At 52.1% G+C, this 27,764-nt stretch overlaps 2 protein-coding genes across 6 annotated transcripts in view; both read right to left on the bottom strand.

The window, feature by feature from the left end:
• The window catches only part of LTBP2 (latent transforming growth factor beta binding protein 2), a 72,565-nt gene extending 52,612 nt beyond the window's left edge, over positions 1 to 19,953 (bottom strand). Inside the window, exons 1-3 of the mRNA XM_080344912.1 lie at positions 19,502 to 19,953; positions 11,242 to 11,312; positions 5,622 to 5,865 (exon numbers count right to left, since the gene is read on the bottom strand). Of these exons, the coding sequence (XP_080201038.1) occupies positions 5,622 to 5,865; positions 11,242 to 11,312; positions 19,502 to 19,950 (764 nt within the window). The 5' untranslated portion in view covers positions 19,951 to 19,953. The remainder of the gene's footprint in view (positions 1 to 5,621; positions 5,866 to 11,241; positions 11,313 to 19,501) is intronic.
• A 4,362-nt stretch (positions 19,954 to 24,315) lies between these two features.
• The window catches only part of AREL1 (apoptosis resistant E3 ubiquitin protein ligase 1), a 40,998-nt gene continuing 37,549 nt past the window's right edge, over positions 24,316 to 27,764 (bottom strand). For 4 of the 5 annotated variants that reach the window (XR_013922214.1, XR_013922215.1, XR_013922216.1 and 1 more), the window contains one exon: positions 24,336 to 25,355. The gene's annotated coding sequence lies outside the window, so the exon portion shown is untranslated. Of the gene's footprint in view, positions 25,356 to 27,764 lie in introns of all 5 variants that reach the window. The other variant, XR_013922213.1, reaches the window with a different exon arrangement.

Below are 27,764 nucleotides of genomic sequence, written 5' to 3'. Positions count from 1 at the left end.
CCACCCCAGGGTGGAGAGCTTTATGTCCACCCGTGGGCTCCACTGTCCTCTGCAAAGGATCATGCTAGTCATTTGACTGCTGCCAGAATAAGAGCTGGTTCCAGCCAATTTTCAAAAGGGGGGAAATACACTTTCCCCATCCAGCAACCTCTGCCACACACTCAAGATTCTGCCTTTTGCTTGGTCCTTGCTGTTCTCATCCTTCATTCACAGAAGAGAGAATAGAGATTTTGGCAGAGCCTCCCTACCGGCATCAAGTTCCCGCTATCCCCAGGCCAGGAGCACTTGCCACAATTCCTCAAGGGCTGCATATAGTCCTTCCTCTTGTCAGGAAGGGAGGAGATGTCTCCTTCAGGGTGCTGGAGAGGAGGCTCTGAGATCAGGAGTCTGTGGGACGGGCATGTTTTAACTCAGCCTTCTTCCTTTTCCATCCTGAGAACATCGGGCAACTCCCAGTAACTGACTTCCTAAAACAGAGCTCTCTGAGAGGAGGCTCCCTGCCCTCAAGAGCTGCGGTGCATTAACCTGTCTGCACAGCGTCTCAGCACCTTACACCACAGCTATGTCCTTTTCCCTTGTCCAGGTTGCTGGGAAAATGCTTTGCAGGTTTCAGTCACCTCTTCTGTGAAGAGGAAGGATGCTTTGCTTGCCCAGTGGCCCTTGGCCAGCACACACGTCCCATCTGGGCAGCATAGCTCCCTTGTGTAGATGGTGGTTACAGATTAATGCCCAGCACTCCCACAGGAGGGACCTTCTCAGGTGGCAGCAGTAGGACCCTCCTCACACGCTGCCCAGAGTCAGAGGCAGCTGGCCACCCATCCCAACAGCAATGGACAGGGGCACAAGTCCTTTCCACTCCCTTCTAAATAAACAGGAATTCTGCTGATACTCCAGCCTTAGGAAAACAAAGCTGTTTCCATTTAGCTCAGCTTCTGAGCTGAGGCGCAGCTCCACCCGCACAATCATCCATCAGGGCTTTGCTTCTCTGGGCAGAGATTCAGACTGAGATCAAGGAGAGGGAGGATTTGCAGCTAGTCCATGCTGGGAGGGCCTCTAACATCCCCAGGATTTTGCTCTCCAGAGCACTCCCTGTTCCAAGCAGCACAGTGCTGGGGCCTCCCAGCTTCTGCAGCAGCTAACAAGTCCCACAGGCTCCTGCAGATGCCTGCTTCTAAGCCTCTGCTGAGCCATGGCCTGCTGAAGGGGCTTGGGAAGTGGTACTCATTGCTCAGCCTATATTTTAAGGGAATGAAAGCTTGAGCATCACCAGCTCTGGTGTCAGCAAAGTAAACCCAGAGCTGCCCTTCTCCTAGCCATGTCTTCCCCTGGGCAAGTGCTGAGCTCAGATGAGGCTGGGTGTGTTGTCTTCTTTAGTCCCAGGAAGAAGAGGTAATGTGCACTGTACGGGCAAGTCAAGGATGCAGTGATTCTTCCCTGTCACCCCTCCAAACAGAGGCGCTGATGGCTACATGCAACATGGCAGAACTGACACTTGTGCTTAGCATAATGCTCAGGCTGATGTCCACGTCCCCTTCTTCCCAGGACTGCCAGCATGTCCGGAAATGGGTCCATGACAGCTGCACTGGGAATGCCCACAGATCCATTTGCTAACCTTCACATCTGCCAGGTGCGAACACAAACCAACCAGTACAACCAGTTGCATATGACTGGTACAACCCTGATGGTCAAGGAGCTGCTATTTCTCACCAAGGCTGGGGACAGAAGCCTGACAGTAACTTATCTCCTGCTGTCACAGTCGTGTTTCCTGGGCTTTCCTGGCAGGGAAGCCAAGAAGGTATCGCTGATTCTGCTTCCAGGTGTGAACTCTGGAGAATTTGAACACATCTGTCAGAAACAGTACCAGGAAAACAGGCAGCTGCCTCATCATGCTTTTCACCAAGTCTTTATATGTTCCTCCAGACTCCCAAAGACTTGCTACCTCCAGAGCAGGCTACTCTCTACAATAAAGTGGTAGTCATCGTAAGTAGCAAGGCCAACTAGCTGAGAATAAGAAATAATTTTAAAGCAGTCCCACCACTCAGGCAAGTGGGAACTATTTTGGTCTAGGCAGTTCCTGAATAACCCAGGAGAGTGCTCTCTCTGAAAACTTGATTAAGAACACACTGAAATCAAAATCAAACCCATCTCTGCTTAGCAAGCCGGTCTCTGGGGAGGATTAATGGGTTTTGTTGCATGGATATACAGCATCTAACAGAGAATTGTTCTAGTTCATGACTTCAGAACTTCTGATTGTTACCTCCATACAAATAAACACAAATAAAGTCAGTATGCACACAAATAAACTAAAGGAGAGGGCAAATTCACTCATGTGAGGATTGATTTCCTGTCTTGGCAAAGCAAGATGAGGCTTAGAGGTCTGTAAGATTCCACTATTGCACAACTCCTCTTTGTTAGCAATGTGAATGTGCAGGGAGGTTGGGGGCTGGTTGCTTGTCCTGAATCTCATAGTCTTCTCACAACCACTGACCTGGAACCACCAGTGTCCTCTGTCCACTAAGAAACCCAAAAGCTTCTTCTACCTCTTCCTTATCAACAGATCAGACAAGCAAGCCAGCTGCTGTGGAAGCATGGCAGAAAAAGTCAGTGTCCCACCAGCACAATCAATTTTTACCCAGGAGGAAACCAAGGACTGGAAAACCCAGGCTGTTCCTCTCAGACTTGACAGTGAACTGAACCGCAGTGAAGGTGACCCTGAGTTTGTAGTGACTAAGAACTGATCCTCATGCTTGCAAATATGAGCAAGTTCTACCTAGTTCTTCAAAGGCCAATTTGCTTCTTGCTTTTGCTGCTGCAGCCCAGTTGCATGGAGAAAGCCTGACGCAGAAGCACAGAAATTACTTTAGTGGTAGCACAGAAGTAGATGATGTTGTAACTGCAAGAATCAGGTTCCAAGTTCAGACGAGTCTGAGAGCATGGTTTCATGAGACAAATGACCAACCTAATAAGTAGTTTCAACAAAAGAGGAGGCCATCCCTTTTCTCCCCCCGCAATGCAATTCTGTCCCGTCCTTCTTGTTCTCATGTAGTATTTCAACAAGTCAACTTAGTCTACTGAAGTGGGAGAAAATTGTCCTTATTTTACTGTGTTATTGTTGAGCCAACTTACCCAGGTGGCAGATGAGCACCAAAGCCAGTGCAAGGGCAGCAGTGGGAGGGCACAGCTGGGTGCAAGAGCAGCAGGAGCAAGCCTTCAGCTGCAGACATTCATTCTTATAGGTTCCACAGCTGGCCCAGCAGTTGGCAGGCTGCAGGGGCACTGAAAAACTTTTGGGAAACAACCCATCTAACAGCAGCAAGACTTCTAAGTCTTGCCAGTTGTCTGCTTTATGTTATATGGTCCACAGACAGAACCCAAGCAACCGAATTGTATGGGAAAATTCCCAGGACCTGAAGTGAGGTGTTTCAATGCAGACCGATGCCAGGTTGCAGGCAGCCCCACTCCTGCCTGCACAGCACCACTACGCAGCACCCGAGCAGGAAAGGGACAGCACAGGACAGCACCAGAAGGCCGTCAGTGGTGGCCATGTCCCAGGGTCCTACCTGTAGCCATCACAAAGGACAAACATCAAATACTTGTGCTGAATCTTGTCGGATAGGGCAACGTCCTATGGCCTCCATGGGAAGGAAGGAGGAAAGGCACAGCAATGTCCTTAGTAGAGTCCTGTTTCCTTGGGACAGTGCCAGAGTGTTTAAGGTACAGTGGGCAGCTGGGCACTCAGCAATCCCAGCCCAGCGATCACTAGTCGCTGTGTCTGACTGTCAGGACAGGAATGCTCTGTCAGTGGCTGCACAGCCCCACGTCCTCTGTGCAGAGCCTGAGGTCATGTTCCTTACTTGGAAAGCCTTCAACAGGTGCTGGATCTCCGAGGGTGCTGCCCTCCTTCCCCTCCAGCCCTTGCACACAGAGCGGTGGCACAGAGGGGTAAGAGGGGGTCATGGCTGCGGGAAACTTGTCAGCAATGACCAGGATTGCAGGCACGTGTGAGGGCTGCATGCTTGCTCGGGCACTGAGCCTCTCTGGGGGCACTGATGACAGATAGGGACGTGGCCACCTCTCCCTGCTAGCATCACTTCTGCCTTGCCTGAATTTGGTTCCAATCAGATAGTCTTTCATTTGGGCACCAAGATATGCTGGCTTCGGTGAACTACTTCATGTCAGTCAATTTCTCATCTGCCATTTGAGCCCCTCCAAAACTGCAGATGGCCAAAACCATCTAGAAATGTCTCCAGCCCATGCATTGCCTTTGTTTCAGAAGAGATAGAAAGGCAACAGCTACTTCAAGTGCAACAGACACTTCAAAAACAACCCACAGAAATACAGAAAAAAAAGGCCAACCTGCCCTTTCCTTGGGCAGCTCTAAGTGATGCTGACAGAGAAAGTCAAAACAGCTCAGAGAAGAAAAGGAGAAACTGAAGCTACCTTCTGGTTAGGCACCTGTAATTTGTTGTAATGTCTTCTTGAGGGACTTCTGCTGAAAGCCAGGCTTCTTGCTGGAAGTGAAAATTCTCTGCTGTGGTGGCCACCAACAAGAGCAGTCTTTTTGGCCCAGTAACTGAGTGAGCAGTAGTAAAAATAACATGGGACTCTAGGAGTGGTGCAGACTAACACTTTGTGCCCATGTCCATGGAGTCTCACAGAAGAGTGGAGGTGATTTTTTTAAAAACACTAATGTGTGGGTTGTATAGCAAGCAGGCACCATTCCCACCTCTCCATTCCCACTGAGCTGCCTGCACCACAGACCTGCTTGTCAGGGAAAGGCACCATTCCTGCCTTTTCTGCCTCCTTCAGCAGAAAACCCACAGATGCAAAGGGACTTAACAAAACACAAAATGTAGAGGAGTCACAGCTCTGGTACAAGAGCATCTCAGCACTGACCTGAGACAGGTGGAGCTTTAAGTTCTTCCTCACCCAAAAAGATGAGACAACGCTACAGTTGTCATTGTAAGTTTAACATGCTGCTCACAGAGTCTTTGCTGCATGGACTTCCGTGAGCTCCAACAGCTGTATCTTTGCTTCTGTACCCAGTACACAGGCACCCATCTGGGTACAAAAATGACCCACACCACAGCAGCACGACACAGAAATATGGAACAAATGGCTCAATAACAGCTTGAGTCTGCCAGGAGACATCTCTGAGTATCATCACTTTGCTCATATCAGCATTTAATAGCACACCTCATACCTATGCACCCTCCCATGGATACCACTGGGACATATTGCTCTAAACACATCCTTTTTGGGAAGAGATTTAACGCCCACTCCTCCGTCCACCCTCCTGCTACCACTAACACTGCTCATTAACTGGACAAGGGCAAACTGCTGAGCTTCACAGTTCTTCACTATGGGACCACCACTAGCCAGCCCCATTCCTGCATGTGCCTGGGGACAGTAACACAGTGCTGGGGCCAAACTGAGTCCCTTGGAGGGACAGCAGGGCCTGACACCCTTCCCTCCACTCCCGCAGTCCGGACAGGAGCCTCCCTCGGGAGTTGATCTGCCCAGTCTCATGACCCAACCTGGTCTTTGTGGCCCCATCGAGCATGGCATTAGCTGCCTGTGGGTTTGGTGAAGCACCCTGCTGGGACCTGGGTTTGACTTACACAACTGGGACGTGCCGTGGGACGGGCACTTGAGCCCCTCGCAGGGAGGCATCCCGCCCTGCCATGCTGGTCCTTCTCCGGAGGGAGCTTGCAGGGGGCTGGAAGGCGGCAGCGGCACTAGGCTGGTGGTACTCCTGCTCGGGAACGACTTCTTCACACCGGGAGCCCTGGAAGCCTGAGCGACAGGTACAGACCTGGGGACGGCTGCAGGAGCCCTTGTTCTGGCACGGTGGATCACAGACAGCTGGGGAGACACAGAAAGGTGGTTAGTGGACATGGGGCTCCTGGCAGCATCCTCAGCCCCACAGTGGTGGCATCTGGCTGGGGCAGCACAACCAGGGCAGCCCCATCTCTCCTCTGCAGGCAGGTGGCCTTCAAAGTCTCCGTGTTACTGCTCCCGCAGGTCCCCAACACAAGGTCATTGCCATTAGAGACTTGTTTCCGTTCCCACTTCTCTCCACTGGTCTCTGCAGAGCACTTCTCCTGTAACAGTCACTTCAGAAAGCTCACAAATGAGCAGCACCATCTGCAGAAAGCATACAGCTGCAACACTGCCCGTAGCCCTCCAAGCAGGAGTAGGATCTCAGTCCCGGAGCAAGGGGAGGCAACAACTGCCAGGTGAGAAGACAGATGACCACACACTGTCCCAGGTTCTTGGGAGTAGTTTGCATGTTACTTTCCTGCTTTAGTCTGTTTTGGGGTCCGATTTGCATGGTCTGCCTGGCTGTCACCTCCATAGCTTTCCAGATCTCCCTCTGCAGCTGATTTTGGAGTCACTGTGCTCAAATTCCTCCACAGCTACAGAGACTTACAGTTCATTAACTTCATGCCCAAATCACCCTCTGAGCCTGTGTGTGTTCCTAATTAGAGCACATCAGCCTCAGTTTGCACTCCGGGAGGAAAGTGCTATTAATTATATGCCAGACCCTAACACTTCCCAAGTCAATAGATGCCAAATTGGATTTATAGTCCAGCCAAGAGAGCCAGGAAACCACAGCTCACTCAGGTAGGACCAGGCTCATTATTCTTAGCAAGAATAACTGAAAAGGCACCGGAAAATAGCGTCCTCCCTCAAAAGAAAGGGCTGGCTGGTAAAAGGGTAATGAAACCTCCTCGGACAACACAAGGTGGACATTAACCTCCAGCCATGTGGGAATGCTGTGAATGGGCTGAAACATGCAGGCACTGCTTCTGCTGAGGGTTCCTTCCCCAGGACTGCCCCATGGAAGCTGCAGAAGCATCTGACATCCCACCACCTTTGCACACAGCTGCTGGGGTTTCATAAGCACATCCCTCCCTCTCTGGCTGTGCTCTCCATCCCCCTGAGATCCAGTCACGTCTGTGAGAAATGCTGCTTCTTGGCAACATATATAAAGAGAGCTGTAGCCTCACGTGCCATCCACACGTCATCTCACTGCAGCCAAGTGAGGAAAGTCCTTGTACAGGCTTTGAGGTACTTTCACAGTGGTATAGCCTTTCCTCATCCCAAAACTGAACCATCAGCTTTTCCTAACTAGATCAGGGATATGTTGGCTAAAATGCTTCATGCGACCTTTATTACTATGTTAACACTCAGAAAGAGAGGAAGAGTTTAAGGGAAGGGAGAACCTCAGTCACACAGGGTTGTACGGGGTAAAGCCAGAGGTTTTGATGAAATCCCTCAGTAAAATAAATCAGCCATCACTGCAGTCTGTGGAACAGAGACAAGGTCCTAGTCAGGCAGGAATTAACCGTCTCTGGGAAGCCTGGCACTCCAAAAGTTGAGGTAATTGATAATATAAAACTCAGCTGTGATTTAAATAGGCTGCCAGTCCCCGCCGTTATCTCACAACAAATGCCTGTTTTAACAAACACCACCAGACCAGGAAGCCGGCCATTGAAAACAACCACTTCACGTGCTGAAATACTGCAGAGCTGCAGCACCGGGATCTGGGCTCACAGTGGTTCTCACAACCTCTCCCACTAACAATGTTCATTGTCATGTTAGGCTGTGCCCTGTGGCAGGAAAGCAGCGATAAGCGACCAGGCACCCTGAAAAGTTCCTAAGGCAGCTGATACAGAGGAGAGGGAAACGGGAATGGGATTAGTCTTTTGGTCCCTTCAGGCAGGATGGGTGGGGACTGCCCTAGCTCCAATATTCCAGCTCTGGGTCCCCGTTGCCTTTGCAGACTCAGGAAGAACTTGAAAGAGCTTTAAAAAGCCACTGGTTTTGACTGAGTCCAGCTATGCAATGCAGGGAGAGCAGATCATTCAGCAGAAGTAATGCCAATACCAAGTGTGTGAAATCACAAGTCAGGACCTCAAACCCGTAACACTGACAGAAGAAACAAGACAGTTTATATATATATATATATATATATATACATATACACATATGTATATATTTGGAATCTTTCCCTTTGTTTTCTGGTTTCTGAGCCCAGCTGTTATTCTGAGATGTCCAGCTATGGGGACTAAAAACAGTTTCTGTTGAGATGACAGCCACTCCTTTCTTCTCGCTGTAGTCTCATGTTCCAGGAGCTGGGGCTTTAACGAAAGCAAAAAGAGTCATCTCAAAACTCTTCATAATGCCCGCTAGGCATCCACAGGAAAAATCAGAAAATGCTGAAGGACTTGTACCACTGACATGATTTAGTCCATGAGAAAGTTTGCTTATTGATGCAGAGCAATATGTAATCTCAGTTCTAACTTAAAGCTCTGACTGTGTTAGCAAAGCCAGAAGGGATGGACAATTTAACACAAGTGAGAGATCTGTACAGGCAGGGAGATCAACAGCAACGCAGGAATAACAGAGAGAAAACGGAACTTCAATGAGAAACAGTCTGGGCTCAAAAAACCCTACAGTCACTATACAGACAAAAGGAGAGATCATGTGGATGTCATCTCCATTTTGCAAATGTGGAAAAGCCCCAGGTGCTAATGTGACTGTCTGAAGACACACTGAGATCACAGCAGAGCCAGCAACTCATCCTAGAATTCCCGCGCCTTCATCCAGTATCTTAACCACAAGACCATCTGCACATGATTAGAAAGTGCATTAATTTCTTTAGTACTTCCCAAAATGCTGATTAACAATGTTTGTTTTAAGATTTAAAATATTCATGTCAGGAAAAAAGCCCACCCTGCACTACAAGCCCAGCCCAGGCTGCTGTCTCAGAAAGCAGCAGAGATCCATAGTAAATAATGCTGATGAAAGTGGAGGTTGAAGAACTGACATCATGAGGCTGAGCAGGAGGATTGCCCTGCTCTGAAGTAGAGGGGAAGGATGATGAACTAATAGTCAGCAGCTAAACTATTGACAAGTGCACACTGCAGTCCCTGAAATATTCTGGCCATCTTAAGCATGCAGGTTTCTTCTCCACTGAATCCAGGATATACAGCCCTGAGTCTCATCCCAGGATGCAGTTAGACAGGCAGGAGGCTGGATGAACTCTTCAAGCCCAAGTTCAGCTGTATGTCATTATCCCTAATGTCTCCTCCTGTGGGAAGACCCTTGGAGCCCCACAAGATGCCTTGTGTACAGTTCAGTGCGGTGATCTGGTAGCGTGTGGGTTGAAACCCAAGCTCACTGCAAGCAGGCAAGATCTTCCTCCTAAACTCCCTTAGCTCACTTCCACTTTCTCAAGAATCACCAGTGTCCTGAAGAGATAGATTTTTCTTTTTCGTCTTCCCAGTCATTGAGTCTCTGAAAACTGCCTGAAATCTCACTGTGCTTTGGTTCTCAAAGCTGGAACAAAATAAAAGGCTACAGAAACATGCCCATGACTTGAGTTCAGTCATATGCAGAGATGTTGCAAGAGGAAAGTCTCTGGAAAAGCATGGGTGGAGAAGGAAGAAATCACCATGCTCAGTAGGTGATTGGGAGTAGATGAAGGCAATCATTTGGCCTATCCTCTCTCTTCCATCTACGCTCAGACCCATCAAAACCAAGGTCCTGCCCAAGGCCCGAATGACAACTTCTTCACCATTTCATCACTCTAAGAGGTTCTCTCTGGCTGCATTTCTACCCTGCTAACATCCCTGATATGCCTCATTTCAAAGACCACGGGACCAGACATTAAACAGTATTACAGTGCAAAAACTAACTGGGACAGGCTGTCCAGCTTGCCTTGGCAGCCTTAAACACAGCTGAACAACCCCAGCAGCTTGAACTCCAGCAGAAAGGTCCAGCAAGGGAGGTAGCTGGGAACAAAATGATGTTTACACATCACCGATCTCCACCTAAGACCTGCCTGAGACTTACCATCCCCAGCTGGGAGGACACTGTCAGGCCTGATCACGTTGACAGTGACCTTGAATGAATCCTTGGGAACCAGGGCCCAGCACCTGAGCAATCTCTAGACAGCCTTGCATGGCTGCGAGCCCAGATCTACTGCCTCTACGAAAATCCCTAATGAGAGAAAGATGCTGCCACGGCTGGCCCCGTGTTCTGTTTACAGACGCTGTCTGGCAGCACAGCACACTCTCTACCGTTTGGCTTCTGTCGACAGGGGGAGAGGGAGCCGGGAGGTGAGTCAGCCCTTGACCCCTGGCTCCCGAACAGCCATCGCTAATGCAATCACCCCCGCACAGCCGAAGCGCCATGAAATCCCACAGCAAACAACGCTGAGCCTCTTTCTCTGGTAAACATCTGGGCAGCTGTTGCCACTTGTGTGAAGGCAGATGCTCTTGGCTATTCTGGGCAGGACACTCCCCTCCAGAAAGCTTGCCCAGTGCCCAAGTGCTCCTGCTCCCCAAGCTGCTCAGGCAGCCCCTCGCCTCCCTGGGAGCGGGCAGGTGCATGGAGCAGGCAGTCCCCTGGGAAGGCCCACAGGTGGGCTGGATGGTGCAACCCCCTTGTTTAGGGATGGGGATGGCAGCAGGGGCTAGGCTGTGCTTACAGAGGGACTGGGGACAGAAATGACAGTGCAGCTGCCTCTGGAATGTGTTGCACTGGTGCCTGCCCAAACCCCTTCCCTTCCAGTCCTGTGTGGGGAGCCCAAAATGACCTCAGCCCCCAGGGCCATCTGGAAGAGCAGAGCCCTCATTAACCCCTCTGTGGGCAGGCAGGAGGGCCCTTTCCGGGCAGTTTCCACACTGCAGGAGCACCCTGCAGCCACCACCATTTTACACATCCCACGTGCTGCCCCACGCTGAAGCCCCACCCATTCCAGCCATTGTGCCAGCTCTGTTAATTGCTCTCCTTAATAGCACTCAGATAATTTGCAGCCCTGATTTCCCCCTCAAGCTCAGCAACACTTGCCCACATAAGCACAGCCCCACTCCACCAGTTCCCACCTGCTGGTACTTTCACAGACCTGCCTCTGCTCCAAGCAGAACCATGAGAACTCAGTGTGCCGTTGCAGTGTCCTGCCCCAACAAGACACTGCTCGGCATGGACACAAATAACGATAATGAAGTAAAGCCATAATTATTCAGCACGCTCAGACTTTGCCAGCAGGCAAGTAGAGCTGTCCCATGGCACCGCAGCTCCAAGGGAGGCTGCACTGCTGTCTCCAAGAACCCAACAGTCCATGTGCCCTGGCACAGCACAGGGGACGGGTGAAGGGTCACAGCAGTACTTAAGCACTTTTAAGGGGTGCATCGCAAGACTTGTGCCAGCTGAGACTGTCATACTCACGTTTGATGCAGTGGTTTGTGCCGGGAGCCGTGGTCCACCCTGGGCAACACTGTCTGCCGCAGACATTTGGCCTAAGCAGAGAGACAAAGCAGCGCGGTTAGAAGAAGGGAAGCTGAGGTCTCTCTGCAGCCAGCACCTCTGAGTCACCCGTAAAATTATTTCCTGCAGCATCTGATATTTCCTTCCAGATGGACCAGCAGCTGAGATCAAAACCAATGGGACAAGGGCTGGGTTGTTTAAGTGCTTGGAAAATAAACCCCCAAGGACTATGTGAATGCTGCAGTGTGAGCAATCCCTCAGGGGGTATCTCCTTTTTGAACTGGCATTATGCTGGGTTCTTGGCACAGCACTTGTAGGAACCCTTTTCCCCTGAGAGCAATCGGAGGCTGGCAGCCTGAGATCATTAAAGATCTCATGGCACTTCATGGTACTGCGGTGTAAATCAGGCCTGATTCCAACTTTGGTCATAGTGTCTCGCCTCCGCAAGTGTCCTGAGCTGCTTTGGCCGAAGACAACGCTTCATTCTCTGCCGAACTGCTGCAGCCTGTTGTTCATTGCTCAGCCCCACCCTGGGAGGGACAGCATGCAGCAGCCACATCGGCCACCCCCTGGCTTGCTCTCCCTCTGCGAGCATCCCACTTCCACATTTGTTATCTGCCTCTGGAGCAGCAACCCTGTGGACTGCAGACTCGCCAGTGCTATAAAATTTGTGCCTGCTTGACATGCACAGTGCTAGACTAATGCCAGGATGTTAACATCATTTCCATGGTGGTTAATTTCAGTACTGTGCTGCAAAAACCTTTTGACTGCCTTTGCATAGATGATGTCCTCCCCACCTCCCCCGTATTATGCGGTTTTGGGTACAGCTCACTGCCAACATCCAGCTATCAGTGACAGTGCTGTGCCTCTGAGACGTGCTCCACAATGCCCAAGCAGGCAGCTAATCCTGCTTCCTCTGGTCACATCTCATATTTACACATCTACAAAGAGAAGGAATAACAAGTTGGAGGTTGCTCTCCAAGCATAGTTACTCATCAAGGAGGGAAGGTTTTGGAAATATGCAACTTCTGCATGTCTAGGTAGATGGGAGAATATGGTCATCAAAAGATAAAAAGTTAGAAATAGGCAGCCTGAAAGCTCTGGAAAGCCTCTAGAAACAAAGTGGGGATCATGGTTTATTTCTAGCACTGGACAAGGCAGTTGGAGCTGCTGACAGAATTTACAGGAACATGCACATTTGTCTTCAGGATTGACTTCTGCATGAACACAGCAGGGTCAGAAGATGATCCTGCTCTGAACCGGGATCCTCATGACTCCTGTATCCACAGGGCATGAGATCAGACTCAAGAAGTGCCAGAGCTCAAGCTGTGAGGCTCACGTTTTAGGAGAGCTAAAGATGATGGGTAGCAGGCACGCCAAGGATTCTGGTGTTCATGAATGAAGCTGCCTGTAGAGATATAATCACTCCACGTGGGAAGGGGAAGTGGTTTAAGAAGCCACATCATTTGTAAAGCGTTATCCAGCCGTCCAGGATCAACATTTTATTAACCTGGGTAGATTTTTACGGGGAGAAAGCACTTAAATTCCCTTGGTGTGACTTCCTGCAAATAGGAGAAGCCAAAGTAATTCTTGCATCCATTCACATCTGCTTTGGCTGGGCTAGAGCAACAATTTCCAGCTTTTGTCTGTCAACTCAAAGAGATCTATGGGTCTCCTCTTCAAGACATCCCCAGAAAGTATTGAAGGAAAGCAAAGTTTCCTTTACCTACTGTGTAAGAGTCCGCAAAAGGCCTTCAATTTTTTAAAGATGTCCAGATCACTAAAGAGAGAAAACCACTCAACTGGAACAGGTCTTTAGGTACTTAAGGTCTGCTGAGGGACTCTGCTCCAAGCAGCAGTATAAGCACCCTTGCTTAGATTGTCACAGCTCCCATTCTTCCCTTGGCACAACTGAAACACACCTTGCAAGTCATACTGAGCCGGCCAGCTTGAAGAGCAAATCCGTTGTCCTTTTCCATCTCAACTTACTGACACAATCAGAGGTTGTTTCTTGTAGGCGAGATAACTAACTTCTCCAGAGAAGCTGTTTTGGCCTTGAATCACGCTATTAGTTCTTCAGGAGATTAAAGTTCAAGTTTCATCCACATCTCTCACACGCATGCGGAAGGGAGCATGCTGCTAGCTGTTCTCAGTGCCAACAGCGAGCCAGAGGTTGCAGGAAGAAAGACTTGAGACTAAGACAGTGGCCCAAGCCTGACCAGACAAGATCACTCTTGAAGACATGAAACTGCTGTTGGGTTCAGCATAAATCTCTCATTAACTGAGTCACCTTGGGTCACTGCCAACTCCAGATATGAGTTGCCAACCCCAGGTGAAGGGAGATTTTAGCACTGGGGTGATGCTCCTTGAGGGAGGACAGTCCAGCATGCACAGAGGGGAGGAACCTAGCAGGGATGCCCTTGGATGAGAGTGTCCCTTCCTTCTATAACCTCCTGGATGAGAGGATGGAGAGAAATGGAGGAAGGGAGAACCTCCAGGACTAGAAGTGAGCACTTGGGAAGAGCAACATGTAGGTAGTAGTGAAGGACAGAGAAGGACCGTAACTTTTTCCTGATGAAAGCGCAGTGAGCAGGACCTCACATAGTAGGGGGCATCAGGTGAGCAGGGGCACCAGCAATGGGAAAACAGCTATGGGGGCTCTGCCGCACGGAACCCAGTCCTAAGTACGTCTAGTTCTACTTAAAGCCTTTAGTTGGCACTTGCATGGCTTGGACGCCATGTGGTTTTCACTGCCTTACAAAGAATTCAGAATGAATCCCAGGAGATTTAAATAGCATGGCGTGTTTACAGTGTGGAGGGACAGTGCGCAAGACAGTGGTGGCCCCCAGCTACATTTGTCCTGCTGCACATGCCATCGCCAACACAGGGCAAAGACATGGCTCCAGTGTGACGCACCTGCAGGGCACATCCAGCCCTGGGCCCCTCCATCCAGTGCTGCTTCTGGAGAACAAAACAATTGGCAGGGTTCCTCCAGGCCTGGTGTCATGGTCCTGGGGGTGGCTGCTACCTGTACACACTGAGCAGCCCCTGACCACCCTTCAGTTGCACAGGGGACTGAGGCTTCCAAGGCAGCAGGCAGAGCTGCTTGGCAAGGGGACCCGCTGGGTGCCATGATGCACCAAGCCCCTGGCAGACCCATCAATGACATGGGACAAAGCCATGCTCATAACTTTGAAGCACTCAGCTGCCATGCAAGGCTGAGCATCCAGGCTGTCTCTTGCTTACCCATCCCTTGAAACTGGACACATGGTGACATGGAGAGGGGAGCAGGACTCTCACCCTCATCTTGGGCAGCCTGGGGTGCAGAGGGACCAGAGGATGGGTGGACACATCGACAGGTCAGCGTCTCTTCCAGGTGGAAAGAAGCTCACCACAGCCCCAGATCAGATTGGAATACATGTCCTCACACAGGTGTTCCAAGCTAAAGTCCCACTGAACATTCACTCTAGGTCACACTACATAGGGACATCCTATTCCCAGCCCTGTTGCTGGTGCCAAAACAAGCCTTAGGCAAACAATCTGTCTTTCCTATCTCTGTCTCTTCACCAGTGGAATAGATTAATTAATGTATTTACCTTCCCAAGGGCCAGGTCAGGCAGCACACATCCTCCCTAGGAAATGAAACATCGCTGAGGACATTCCCAGGCACTGGGACTTGACCATCTGTAACACTGGACTGCTACAGGGTTCATGGGCCACCTGTCACCTTCCAAAATAGTTCCCAGCTCAGTTCAAACTGGAGCAGACAGGGACCATTTCCAATAGCCAGTTTCCTCTCATTGGAGAGAAGGTGGGTTGAATAGCTCAGACAGCTGAATAGCCACAGTGCCAGAGGAGGCTCTAAGGCACAGCTCACTAGTGGAGACGTGGGCCTTTGGGTTTGCCTTTCTGGCAAAATGCAGGGCAAGGCAGTGGATCCACATCTCAGCCCCTGCCTCAAGTGCCAGCTACACCCTGGGGTCTACAAACAGCACAGGCAGCAGTAAGCAACTGCAAACCAAGCTTTCTCCTCGCTCCACAGCTGGCATGTACCATCCGTGCCTAAGTACATTCCCCGGCATGTTGTGAGAGCTGAGTGCACAGGAGGTGTCAGGCACTACACACTGTTCTGCTCCTTTTCTGGGACAGACATCTCCCTGACAGCCCTCAGAGCTGAAGTCAGTGCCATGGAGCCTCCCTGCATCCACAAGTACCATTCACAGCCCTGACTGGATGCACTGGCACAACATGCAACTTGGGCAAAGGAGCTGCAGCAAGCCAGTTCGCCGTCACCTGCTTTGCTGCAGCAGCCAGAGGCCACCGTCAGGATCAGGCCCCCAGCTGTACAAAGTGGTACGCAGGATGATAAAAACCTGCAAGATTTTGCAGTCTCATCTGAAACCAGAGCCAAGCAACCATAACAAGCACTAGGGAGAAGGAAAACAAGAAAACAGTAGTAAGATCATGGCTTCACATAGTTTCAGCACGGGCACAGCCTCAGCGATGATCACATACTGTTTCTGAAACATTCAGCAGAACTATTTTTTTCACCATGTATTTTAACAGCAATCTATGCATCATCTTTCAACTTCATGCAGCACTTTGTGCTGCCAGATATGCTGGCTCCATTCAGGTCATTTACAGCATCCTCACAGAAGGCCAGGGGGACCATTAGATCATCAGGTCTGCCTTTCTACTGCAGGACAGTGAACTTCATCCAACTGCATATGAAATATTTGCAGTCAGACCCAATGAAGAACATTAGCAAAAGGCTGCTGGCACCGATGAGCCACTGAAAATCCTCTGCCAAGTCCACATCAGCATTAACCGCCTCCGCTCCTGAGCAGTCCTACATGCACACTGCAGCGAGAACCTATATTCCACAAAGCCTGGGTAAAGCAGGACTATATAGCCACAGATGGTGTCTACTACAGCAATTAAACAAGCACTCGGGTGCAGAATGTGCAAAAGGAAAGTGGGAGAGAGAAGGACAGATAGTGGGACTCCCAGCCTGTTACCTGCAGAGCCTTGCATGCCCCTGAAAGTTGTCCAGGCAGGTAGGTATCAGAAGTAGAGGCTTCCCCAGATTACTCCCCCGTTACCCACCTTCCCCTGGTTTTGTGTACATCACCTGAGGATCGTCACTGTGACTCACCCTCCCATGAAGGTAAGGAACAAGGGGGTCACATCTTGAGGGCCGCAAAGATGGAGGGAAATGCCTACAGTGTCCTCCCAGCAGGACTGGCCAGCCCAGATTCAGGGTGCATCCAGCACATGATTACAGCCACAGCTGGCATGTGTCAGGGCTTGGAAGCTCCCTACCCCATAACACCCAAGAGGAAAATCTTCTCAGTCAGGGCAGGATGGGGAAACAGGCAGATTAAGCAGAGCACAACAAAGCAGAGATGCTTCCAGGGGTGGATTGTTTTCCTTACTCAGTACTAGAAGACAGTAATGTTCTGTGGTATTTGCTGTGGTGTCAAAAGTCACCTCACAATGAGCCTCCAGGAGAAAACACTAAAACTCAGCTCTTGCAAGACTTGAGGTTGGACACACTCATGAAAGGGTATGAGCAGGTCTCACCAGCAATAAGGTCAGACATGAGTAGAGTGTTAGTCACATCCAAACAGTTCCCAATAAAGAAATTCAATTTGGAGTATGCCATTATCAAACAAAGCGAGAAAATAATTATCCAGAAAAGGACAGAGCACTAATAAATTCCCTGACTGAAGAATCGGGAAAGGCAACCCACACAGGAGTAGAGATTTTAAGCCAAATAACTGCATAAATAATTAGCACCAGGGTTTAATGCAGCCTGCAAAGCTACCTCAGTAAGGGAAAATGAAAGTTGTTATACTAGAGAGTAGTAGGAGTGCAGTGTAAATAGCAGAACAGAAAATATCCCACCTGGCAAAAAAATGAAACATCATGAAATGAAGTTTTTTAGGGGCCCTGAGTTTCCTGGATGGAAATGTGTCCGGTGCAGCAAGGGGCGTAGGAAGATGGATGAGGTGGAAGGACAAAGTCTCACCGAATGTCTGGAGGCAGCAGCAGCTAGCTTTCCATGAGGAGTAACACCATGTGGTTACTCACGGACAATTATTTCAACTAGGCTTTCTCATAAGCTCCAAAGACAGTAGGTCATAGAAAAGTTTCAAAAGTGCCTATTTGGACTCCAGAGGAGATGGAAAACTATTGATGACAAGCCATTATATGCACATTCCAGAGTTCCAGGTTTCTGGGGATCAGAGACAGCCCCATATCCCCAGCCCTCACCTCCCAGGGCAGAGCAGAGGCAGAGAGCACAGTGTGCACAGGGAACACAGCACCAAGGCACAGCTCTTCCCTCCCCTCAGCTTGGAGGCAATGGCACTCTCCGATAGCCCAGGAAGCCAAATCTAGCTGATAACAGGTCAACAGAGCCTAAGTGCTGGACCAACCATCCCCATTTACATTCTTGATTAAGGAATGGAAGCAAGCTACTTGCAAAAAGATTCAGCACTCTTCTGAATGCAGCATGAACCTCAGGACTGCCCACCCACTCCTGATAGCCATGCGGGCCACCTGTTGTCAGCAGAGGCAGCTGCAGCCTGGAAACCTGGTGCACTCAGGGTGCTCAAGGAAAAGAAATGGACTACATCTTAGACAGCTCAAGTCCAGATGAACTGCCACATGATCCCAAAGAAATGATGACAACGCTCCGACTGCAGAAAGGGTAAATTCCTCCTGAACCCAAAAAAACCCAAACGTCATTGAGCAGGACTGGATCTTCCCGAGACTCTCCCGCTCTGGGTGGCTGACAAACCAAGGCTAATGGACAAGGTAAGCCAAAATCTGCTCAAGACCTACCTGTTGTTGACCAGCTGCTAGTGACAGACACTTTGCATATCAAACATAATGAGAAGAAGAACAAGTTTGGGGTTACTGTTTCTGCAGATTTGTTGTAGGAAATGACACAAAGGGTACATCCCTGTCTTTGAATTTTGCAGCGAGGCAAGTATGGGAGCAAGAAACCTCAGGGATTAAGCTGCCTTTTGTATCCTAGTGAAACTCCCCACTTGATGTTAGCAGAAGTTTCTGCCTGTTTCAGAGGGCAGTAAGCCCAGAGCCTGCCTTCTGTGTCCCTCGGCACAAAGAGCAGGCACGTGCTGCCACATGCGTCGCTCAGACTTCCTGCACAACAGCTTCTGTAGCCCTTCCCAGCTGGCAGAGGAGCTCAACACAACAGGCATCAGCCCCAGGGCAGCAGAGACAGAACTGCAGAAGAGGAGGCCCTGAGCCAAAGGGTAGGTCAGTGCTGCTGCACCAGAGGCTCCTCTCGCAGTGGAGCAGCTGGCTTTGCCATATGATCTCCCCTCCACCTCCACAGGGCTGTATTCAGAGACTGGAGCTGGAAGCAGCCCTGCCAGGCAAGTCATAGGAAGCCTCCCACAGCTGAGCCAGCTCAAGCCATGGGAAGCTGCCGCATGGAACACTTAACAAGGGGCCCATTATGGGAGGACGGAGCCAAGAGGCCAGGTACCTGCAGTAAGAGCAGCAGCAACCAGACTCCGTCCTGCAGAGCCAAAAGAGCCTCTCTAGCTTCTACCGCCACCCACAGACCATGGTCATGCTGCCTCTCCTGCCCTGGCAGCCTCTCACCCTGCACACTTTTTGGGACAGCTATGGGCAGCCTCAGAGAGCAGCAGACAAACACCCACCACACCGCTGTCTGACCTGCCAAAGCCCTGATTTGTCAGCAGAAGGGCATCTCTTCCAGCACACTCTAAACCTTGTATCTCCATGTGACAGGGAGCTGGCAGCAGGCATCCCGCAACAGAGGTCCTACTCACCTCACACACACACATGCCGATGGATTGTGTGGGTGAGAGCAGCGCAAATGCCCACCACACGTGTGGAACAGGCGTGCAGCACAAGTGCAAGCACCAAGCAGGCTCCTGCTCTGCTCCGGAGCCCAGGCCCGCTGACAGAGCCAGCTGAGGGGCCGCACGGCCCGGGACCCCCGCACATCACCCCCATGACTGCTCCGGGACAGGCAGTGGGAGGTCCCGCAGGGGACGGAGCAGCGCCGGGAGCGCCCGCGGAGATGGAGGGGGGATGTGCCGGGATGCAGCACGGGTCCGAGGATGGGACCCAGCCCTCCTCCTGGGGCTTCCTGGCGCCGGGACCACCAGTCACGCTACGCACCCCCAGCATGGTTCTCCCCGGCCGCGGCACTTACCCTGACATCCTCCCTCTTCTGCTCGGCTCCTTCGCCCGGGGCACGACCCGGGCTTTCAGCCCGCCGCCCTGCCGCTGGCGGGAGGGGTCCAGCCTGCTCCTCTGCCCTGGGCCGGGACTGAGCCCAGCATCGCCCGCCTGGCCCCGGGACGCGGGCAGCCCCCGGTCGGGACGCTGCCTCCGGCCGTCGCCGCCGCTCCCCGCGGCAGCCGTGGAGCCGCGGTCCACGTGGAAGGCGGCGGGGAGGGGCCGTGCCGGGGGAGGGGGTCTGGGCGCCGGGGACAGGCTGTGCGCCGTGTCCGCCACCCCCAGGGCAGCCCCCCGGCTCCGCGGCCGCGCCGCCCCCCCACTCTCCGGCTCCAGCCTGGCCGCGGAGTCCGGCCGACAGCCGGCGAAGCCCAGGAGGACGGCAAAGGTGAGCGGGAGGAGGCTGGCGGCGGCGTCCCGCATGGTGTCAGCCGGCGGCGGGGCGAGACGGGAGGCGCGGAGCGCTCAGCGCTCGGCCGGCATCCTCCGGAGGGCGCGGGGCAGCGGAGACCGCCGGCTGTCCGCCCTCCGCTCACCGCCCCATCCCGTTCCGGGGCTCCGCCGGGACAGGGGCGCAGACAGCAGGGCTGAGGCAGGGGCGCGGGCTGCCGAGCGGCCCCCGCAGGAGGTGGAAGAGGAGAAGGAAGGCGGCCGGTCCCGCTCGCCGGGCTCCCAACCAGCTCCCGCGCTCCGCAGGCAGCTCCGAGCACCTTCGCGCCTGCCTCTGGCACTGGCAGCGCCTGGAGGGGATGGAGGGTTTTATTTTTGGAAACCTCCCCCTTTTGTGTCTTTTTGATGCTGACATCCCCCCTCTCCAGAGGACACGGCTCGGCCCCCCTCCTTAGGAGAGGAGACATTCCAGCAACACCCACTTTGGCAAAGGGAAACAAACTACAACAGAGAAGCCTTAACCCCTGCTTGGCCGGGGAGACCCATTCGCCGCCTGCCCGGCAGCCAGCGTGCAGCCCCGGAGCCCGCCCTGCCGCCCGGCCCGCAGCGAGCCCCGGCTCCCGCCGCAGCTGGAAGCGCTCGGAGAAGGTGAAGCAGCGCCGGTGCGGGGTGTAGGGAGCAGGAGACATGGATGCCTGAGGAATACACTGCCGCCCCCCGGCAGCTGGGGACTTGTGGAGCTGCAACAGCACCGCTAGCCCTCTTGCTGCTCTTGATCGCATCTCACAGGAGAAAGGCACTGCACTGGGAAGAGCCTTATTTGCCATCTCACCTGGCTACAGAGCTCTCAGGTCCCCTCAAACCCAACTCATGGCTTTATACTCTTCCTCCTATAGGTCCAGGCTAGAAAAGGACCCACCTAAAAGCTACAGGTCCTTCAGCTAAGAGAGATCTTCCAGCAGACATATCCCACCACCAGTTGGTCCTATGGCCGGTAACACTTATCAGCCTGGTTTCATCATACCATGCTCAGGCAGATGAAAGGTGCAGCCCACTTAGCATCCCAACTCTGAGTGCAGTGGCTGAATGCCTGCAAGAGGACATGAGATACTGTGCCATACAGAGCGTGCTTTGGGTGTAGCCTCATGCCCTCCAGCAACCTGCAAGGTAGGGACTTCTTCAGCTAGAGGCTGCAGATCAACCACTGGGTTTAAAAGGTAAATTGTTATATCAGCCCATGAGTTTATTTAATCTCTTTTGCCCTTTTTGATGTGTGGGATGGCTGCCACATAGACTACAGGCTCTTCTCCCATGCCCACCCCTCCCCCAGCTCTTTAAGGACTCTGTCCCACTAACACTCTTCTCCTTCCAGTCTCTCCTGCTACAGGTGCCACCTGCTCTCTCCCAGGCCAAGCTGCCTGCTTCCCAAAAGCTTTGTGGCAGAGAGGTCCAGCTTCTCCAGTGCCTCCTCTCTGGCCTCCATCAGTTGTGCTCCTAACATCCTCCCCATCTGAGACGACTGGCTCCAGCTCCCCTTCTTCCCACTGCCTCTTGCATTTTAGGCCCTCTTGGACCACAGTTGTCACCTCCCTGGAATAGAAGCACTGCTGCCTGCCTTCTGGGGTGCAGAGGAGCCAGGAAAGGAATAGAAGTACAGGGAATTAATCCCCTCAAAAACACACAGGTTCTGGAGCAGAACAGGACTCCAGGACATCCCCTTTGGCTGGGGCCCTGCAAGCAGGGAGAGTGGAGGTAACATGGCAAGTGAGCAAGTGAAACAGGATCGACAGGACGGAGTGGGTTCAAACTTTGAGTTTGAGTCTGGCAGCTTGTTTCACAGGGTAGTGGTGTCAGGGGAAATACCAGTGGGTGCTTTAGCACTTCCTGGGCACCACCAGCTCGCCCATCCACCTCGCTGGGGCAGAGCCACCATCTGGGCAAGAGCTCGCATGGCCCCAGATGCTGTGAGTGGTACCCAATAACAGCCATGGCTCATTTCTTTGTTCTGAGGAAGTGGAATGTCCTTTCCATCCTCACCTAATTACTTTCTTATGCAGCAATGGAAAGAATGTTTGTGCCTGAACCTGACATGAGAAAATTATCAACACCATAAACAAAGCCATAAACAAAGCAGCTGAGAGCCCAGGCAGTGCTCAAACTACAGCAGGCAATCCTGGAGAAGGCCAACTGAGGGCACAAGTGAATGACTCCCCCCTGGGTCACTACAGGGAAGAAGGAGATTCGTGGAATCCCCAGGGGACTGTGTCTTGGGTGCCTGCACTCGGTGCCCTGACAGTGCCTCCTCAATGGGACTGAGCAACGAGATATGCAAACCCGAGAAAGCCATTGGTGGCCTTCCAGTACATCTCATAGCCCCCCCTGGCTGTGGTGGAGCCTGGCCCAGGGAGCCGGCATCCCTTTTCAAATCAGCTTCACCCCATGTTTGCAGTAAGCTCTCCAGAGTTGGACACCAACCTCCTTCCAGTCTAACATCTGCAAACCCTCCTTTGCTCTTGCACGGATGTGCCAGCACCGTTTGATCCCACGTAAGTGCTGTGGCAGAGCAGGGGCCAGCTGAGGGCAGCAAGCTGGGGCTGCCTGCCACAGGGGGCACAAGCACAGGGTCAGGCGTCTGGGGAGGGAAGTGACTGCATCCCTGCTGTAGGTGGGCAACATGCAGGCACTCAGCCTGGTCTTGCTGCCTCCCAGCCCCATAGCTTATTTCATATTTGGTTATCCCCAAAAATAAACCTATCAGAAAAGGGGGAGCACAGGGTGCGTGGGGAGTCATAGCCTGGGTTGGGCTTCAGCATGCTGCTCAGCACGGCAAACATGAAATACCTCATTTCTCAGGAACTCATGCAGGCAGGGTGCAGACGGTCAGGCTGCTCACCGCTGAGATCAAACCCACACCTGGGAAGAGAGATCAGCAGCAGAGACAGGATGGGCAGCAAGCCGGCAAGCAGGGTTCAACAGCCTGGTCCCCATCACCAGGGAGCACAGTACTAATCTGTGGGGACACACTGCAGGTGGGCAGCTCAAAGTGCTCTTTGCTGCCTTTCTCTCCCCATAATTCACCACACAAGCTTCTGGGCAGCAGAGATGGCACCAGAGGAGAGGCTGAGGGCAAACACAGCTGCAGCACCTTTCCAAGTTCACGCTTTCTGGGGCCAGGGTGACGAGGTGAATGAGGCAGACCTGCAAGCCAGCACAGAAAACAAGGGGCTCATTAGACCCTACAGAGGAGAGGAGCAAGGGTGGGCTATGCTGACAGCATGGCCCTTCTCACCTGTCACCTCTATGGCAGAGAAGGATGCTTGGGTGCTTGGGCAGCTGAAGATGAAAGCCACAGAGCCAGAGGGGTCAAGGTGGGCTGTGCCCTGAAGAGATGAGCACAAGTCACACCCCTTTGAGGTCTCTTCAAAGTACAGGGAAAAGTGGCTCTTCAGGATGGTGGCGATGGGGGTCCCTCTGTGCCAGGACCCCTCATTCCCCTGCCCCTTGGGTCCACACCACTCTGCAGGACCCCTTGTGGGGGTAGCACCTGGGAGCCACACTTCCAGGGGCAGTTGGCCCCCAGATGTGGCTCCTGGCACCATATCCTTTAGATTAATTAGCCCCTTTTCTTCCTCTTCAGAAGGATTCACAACCCACATGTGCTTCTTCCTCTGCTGTGAGCAGACTCATAACACGCTGCAGATGGGACACATTCCACAGATTCAGGAGCTGCCTGCAGCTCCTGCAGAGGAAGAAGGAGTGCTCCCCCAGCTCGGGGCTGAAGGGCCGGGCAGGGGAAGGCTGGCCAGCCCCACTGGCTTAAAAATCTGGGTGCGAAGCCAACATCTTAGAGGCACAAGTCACAGATTCTCTGAAGAGAGACACACAAAAATGGAGAACATAGGAGCCCTGTGGAGCTGGGTGGAGGAACAACTTTGAGGCAGCAATGCAGCGAGACCTCTAGAGAGGACCTCTGTAACCATGAGCATCAGAAGGAGGAAAAGCAGCTTCTGAATATGTGAACATAGCCAGAAAATCCTCCACGGACACCATTCCCACCCCTCGGCTTTGCCATGAGATAGCTCATGGCACAGCTCAGCACACTCACGCTTACAGCACCCAGGGAAGGAGATATTCCCACCAGAGGAGCCACTCCAGCCAGACACACACCCTGTCCCTGCAGCCACCTCCACCCACTCTTGGTGTGTCCCTCAGAGCCTTGAGGTATGTTCTGGCCTCTTCCCCTGAGGAGACAGCCAGCTGAGAGCCATGTAAATGGTAGTTTGTTGTCAGAGATCAGAAGAGAAACTGTTCAGCAGCTAATAGTTGAAACCCAAAGTTTGCTGGTTTTATTGTTCCTTCTGCTTTCATTTAACCAGGACCATCTCCAAGATGAAGGAGGGAGGCACAGACCAGCCGAGTGAGTGTCCCACAACTGGACTCCTTGGTCATGCTGCTGTCTAAACATACATCTGTGCATTACCAAGGGCTGAGACCACACACTGGAAAAGAGGTTACAACAGGAGATGAAAACATGCTGCTAGGAAGAAAAAACCTGGCAAACAGGACCAGATGGCAGGACCCAAGGGACAGGAGTGCAGAGTGAGGCAGAAGGGAGGTTGCTGTGGGCTACTGCTGCAGAAAGGCTCTGGTGGGGCTGGCTGCAGAGTACAGCTGGTTCTTTATTTATCCATCACACTATTTCAAGCCCCTTCAGCAACTCTTCAGGAGGAAAAAAAAAAAAACAAACCACCACCACCTGAGCTAGAATGTGACTCATGCAGAGCTCCAGCAGCTCAGGGGAACCTGTCCATTTATAATTAATGAAGTTCTGTTTGCAATGATCTGACTGCAACCTCCCATCTCCCCAGGAGACTGGTCTGGCCTCTCTGTTTCTTCCATACCTGTGGCTGGAGCTGCATGTGGCAGCGAGATGGGCCTGAGTGTCCCTGAGGAGCATGGAGGCTGCCCTGATCAGGAAACCCATTTCATCATGTGTTTCCTGCAGGAACAAGCCTGCTCAGGACATCAAGCTGGTGGGGAGGGCTTCAACAAGAGCGCTCATTAGTTAGCTGTCCTCACTAGGGGTGGAAAGGAAAGAAGGAAGCACAACCTCTTGCCATTTTTAAGGGCTCTGACCCCTGAAAAGGGAATGCTCCCCACGTGGTCAGAGCCCTATGGAGAGGAGTGTGGAAAGGACCCTGATAGTGTGAATTTCCATAACAGTCTCTTCTTATTTTCACCAGGGTCTTAACATGAGGAGGCTTTTCCTGTGGTACCCATAGATCATCAGCTTCTGTCACATTCTGGAAGGGAACAGAGAAGAGGGAGCAACAGCTTGAGGATACACAGGGATCGCAGGGTGCTCTCCTCAGTGGAAAATCTCCTTTCCTGGTGCCTGGTACCACTTCACAGTCAGCGCTTCCCAAGGAGACCACAACCTGGAGAAAAGAGAGATCCAAGCCAGGTAACCCAACAGTGGGGACAGAAAACAACAGGTGATCCCAGGACTGTGCTGAAGCTCTTCCCAATAAATTCCTCCCACAATGAACATCTCTCAAAACCTCTGCCTTTCCTTTGCATTACCTTAAAAACCAAACAAAACAAAACAAAACAAAATCCAAAACATACCTGAATTGAACTTGGAATTCTACTGAGTGTTTGAAATTAAAGTAGTTTCATTCCTGCTCTGATTCCAGAGCAGTCTTCCTAAAAATCGTTGACTCTCATTTTCTTCAGGTCACTGTTCCTTCCTTAAGACCCTCTCCTCAGTTGCCCAGGGCACAGAGAACCTGGACTGGAAGTTCTCCTGCCCATCAGATTCGCATGTCAGAGGAAAACTGACCATGGCCACATAGAGCTTAAAACAGGAATGATCAGTAGGGCTGATATTAAATCTGTATTTTAGCCTGGTTACTTTGCCATCACTGGATTTTAGGAGCTTTCCTATCAATTTGGGCACTGGAAAGGCTGTGTGAAGTGATCTCAGCTCATTACAATGCAGTGATTTCAAGTGGATGTTTAATAGCTTATTAATAAGTGAATCTTAGCGAACTGCAAAAAAGTGGCAATTATTAGGTGGTGTGTGTTAGAACTAAAATAGTGGGTCATCACGCAATAGACTAGTTCATTGAGACTTTACAGTCCCACTGGGAAATTATTTGGATTAGGCTGAGTACCTAATTTCCCAGCTATGACTTCAGAGGCTGGGAATCCAGCTCTCTTGTGACATCACAGCTCCAGAAGTCTCCCTCACCAGTTGCCACACTGCCTCTGCTGTCATCCACTCTACACACAGGTGTGGCACACAGCCGTAGGAAAAGGCCCAGTCTCTTATAAGAAAAAAGAATAATGAGAGCTTAACAAGGAAATAATTGCAGCACAACCTGCAAAGAAGATAAGCAAAGCCCCTTTCCATGCCACACTGCATCAGATCACCATCCTCAGAGAAGAGCAAGGAGCTTGCAATGGAGAAGCCTTTACTTCCCACCCAGACAGGGGCCATGCCAGGCACAGAACAAAAATGTGTAAAAGGATTGCAGAGATGGCACTTGATTTTCCTGCCTCTCCCAGAACTGGGTTTGGAGCTCAGGGCTGGAGCAGAGATGATACAAGCCTGCCCTCTCTGCTGATGATTACCTCTGCCTCCACACTGAGCCTGCCGTGGCACAGGCTTTCAGGCCATGTCTCTGCCTTCCCTCCCTCGGCTGGCAGAGCAGGCAAAGCTGCCACGCACAGCTCGAACTCACAGCAGTGCCAACAGCATGGATTGCCACCCACACTTCTGTAAGGCTGGCGAGCCCAGTGACAGGGGTGGTGGCCGAGAAAGCAGCTGGCCCTGCAGAGGCAGGAGAGTCCCTCTCCTTCCTCTATCCCAGAGCCTGACCCCTCTGCCAGGGCACAGGAGAAAATGTTTTATGTGGGGGGCCCCTCTCAAGGCCACTTTGGTCTCTTGTTCCATGAAGGGATGGGACCAATGGAGCCCTTGGGTTTCCTCAGCACTGCCTCTGGCCTGAGTAGCCCCTGCCTTGCTGCCTGCTTTCAGCAGAGGCAATGGCAATGCCCTATGGCACATGCTGCCCACCTTGCAGCCCTCAGTCAGGCTCTGCTCCCCTACAAGCTTGGATGTCCCTGCAGGGGCTCTGGAGGGTGTGAACATCATTGGCAAAACCTTTAGGTTACACAAATCTCCCAGCAGTGCCATTGGAGCTAAAATCCCTTGTGAGAGTACCTTGGGATTTATGGGGGGCAGGGGGATAGACCATCAGTTCTTCCCTCTTAGCCTGTAGGCACTGTGCATAGTACGATATCAGCACCTTGTACCCTGCCTCATCCCCACCATCCACATGCTTCCTGCCAGCCTGCACCCAGGGCTGGCTGCTCCCCTACAGCAGAGGGCTGGTGCCTTCTCTGGCAGCCCACTGCTGCTGCCCATCCTCCTACTGGGACTGCACTTCTCCCCAGCACAATTTTGGGGAGCCAGATCCAGGCCTAGCAGCAGAACACCTTCCCCAGCCCAGGGGGTATGCTCGCCTTGCAGGCCAAAGACACAGGTGAAGTTTGGCCCAAGGAAGCAGCCACCCCATTTGGGTTCCCCTGGCAAGGCTGGTGGGGAGCTGCAGTGACCTGCAGCGCCTCCCAGACCACAGAGTTGTTGGAGAGGTCGAGACAAACCACAGAAAATAACACAGAGGCTGATGGTCAGCTCTAGCCCCATGCTTCCACACCAAGACAGATCCAACCAAGGCTGATGCACCCCATGGATGCATCCAGGTTGCCCATACAACCAGGGAAGCCCCTCCTGAGACAGCTCTGGTGCTGCAAAGCAGAGATCAGGGGCTGAAGGATAT

This window comes from Nesoenas mayeri, assembly GCF_963082525.1.
Source record: "Nesoenas mayeri genome assembly, chromosome: 5".
NCBI lineage: Eukaryota > Metazoa > Chordata > Aves > Columbiformes > Columbidae > Nesoenas > Nesoenas mayeri.
Note: the sequence above shows the minus strand (reverse complement) of the source record. Positions and strands in the feature narration are given on the sequence as shown.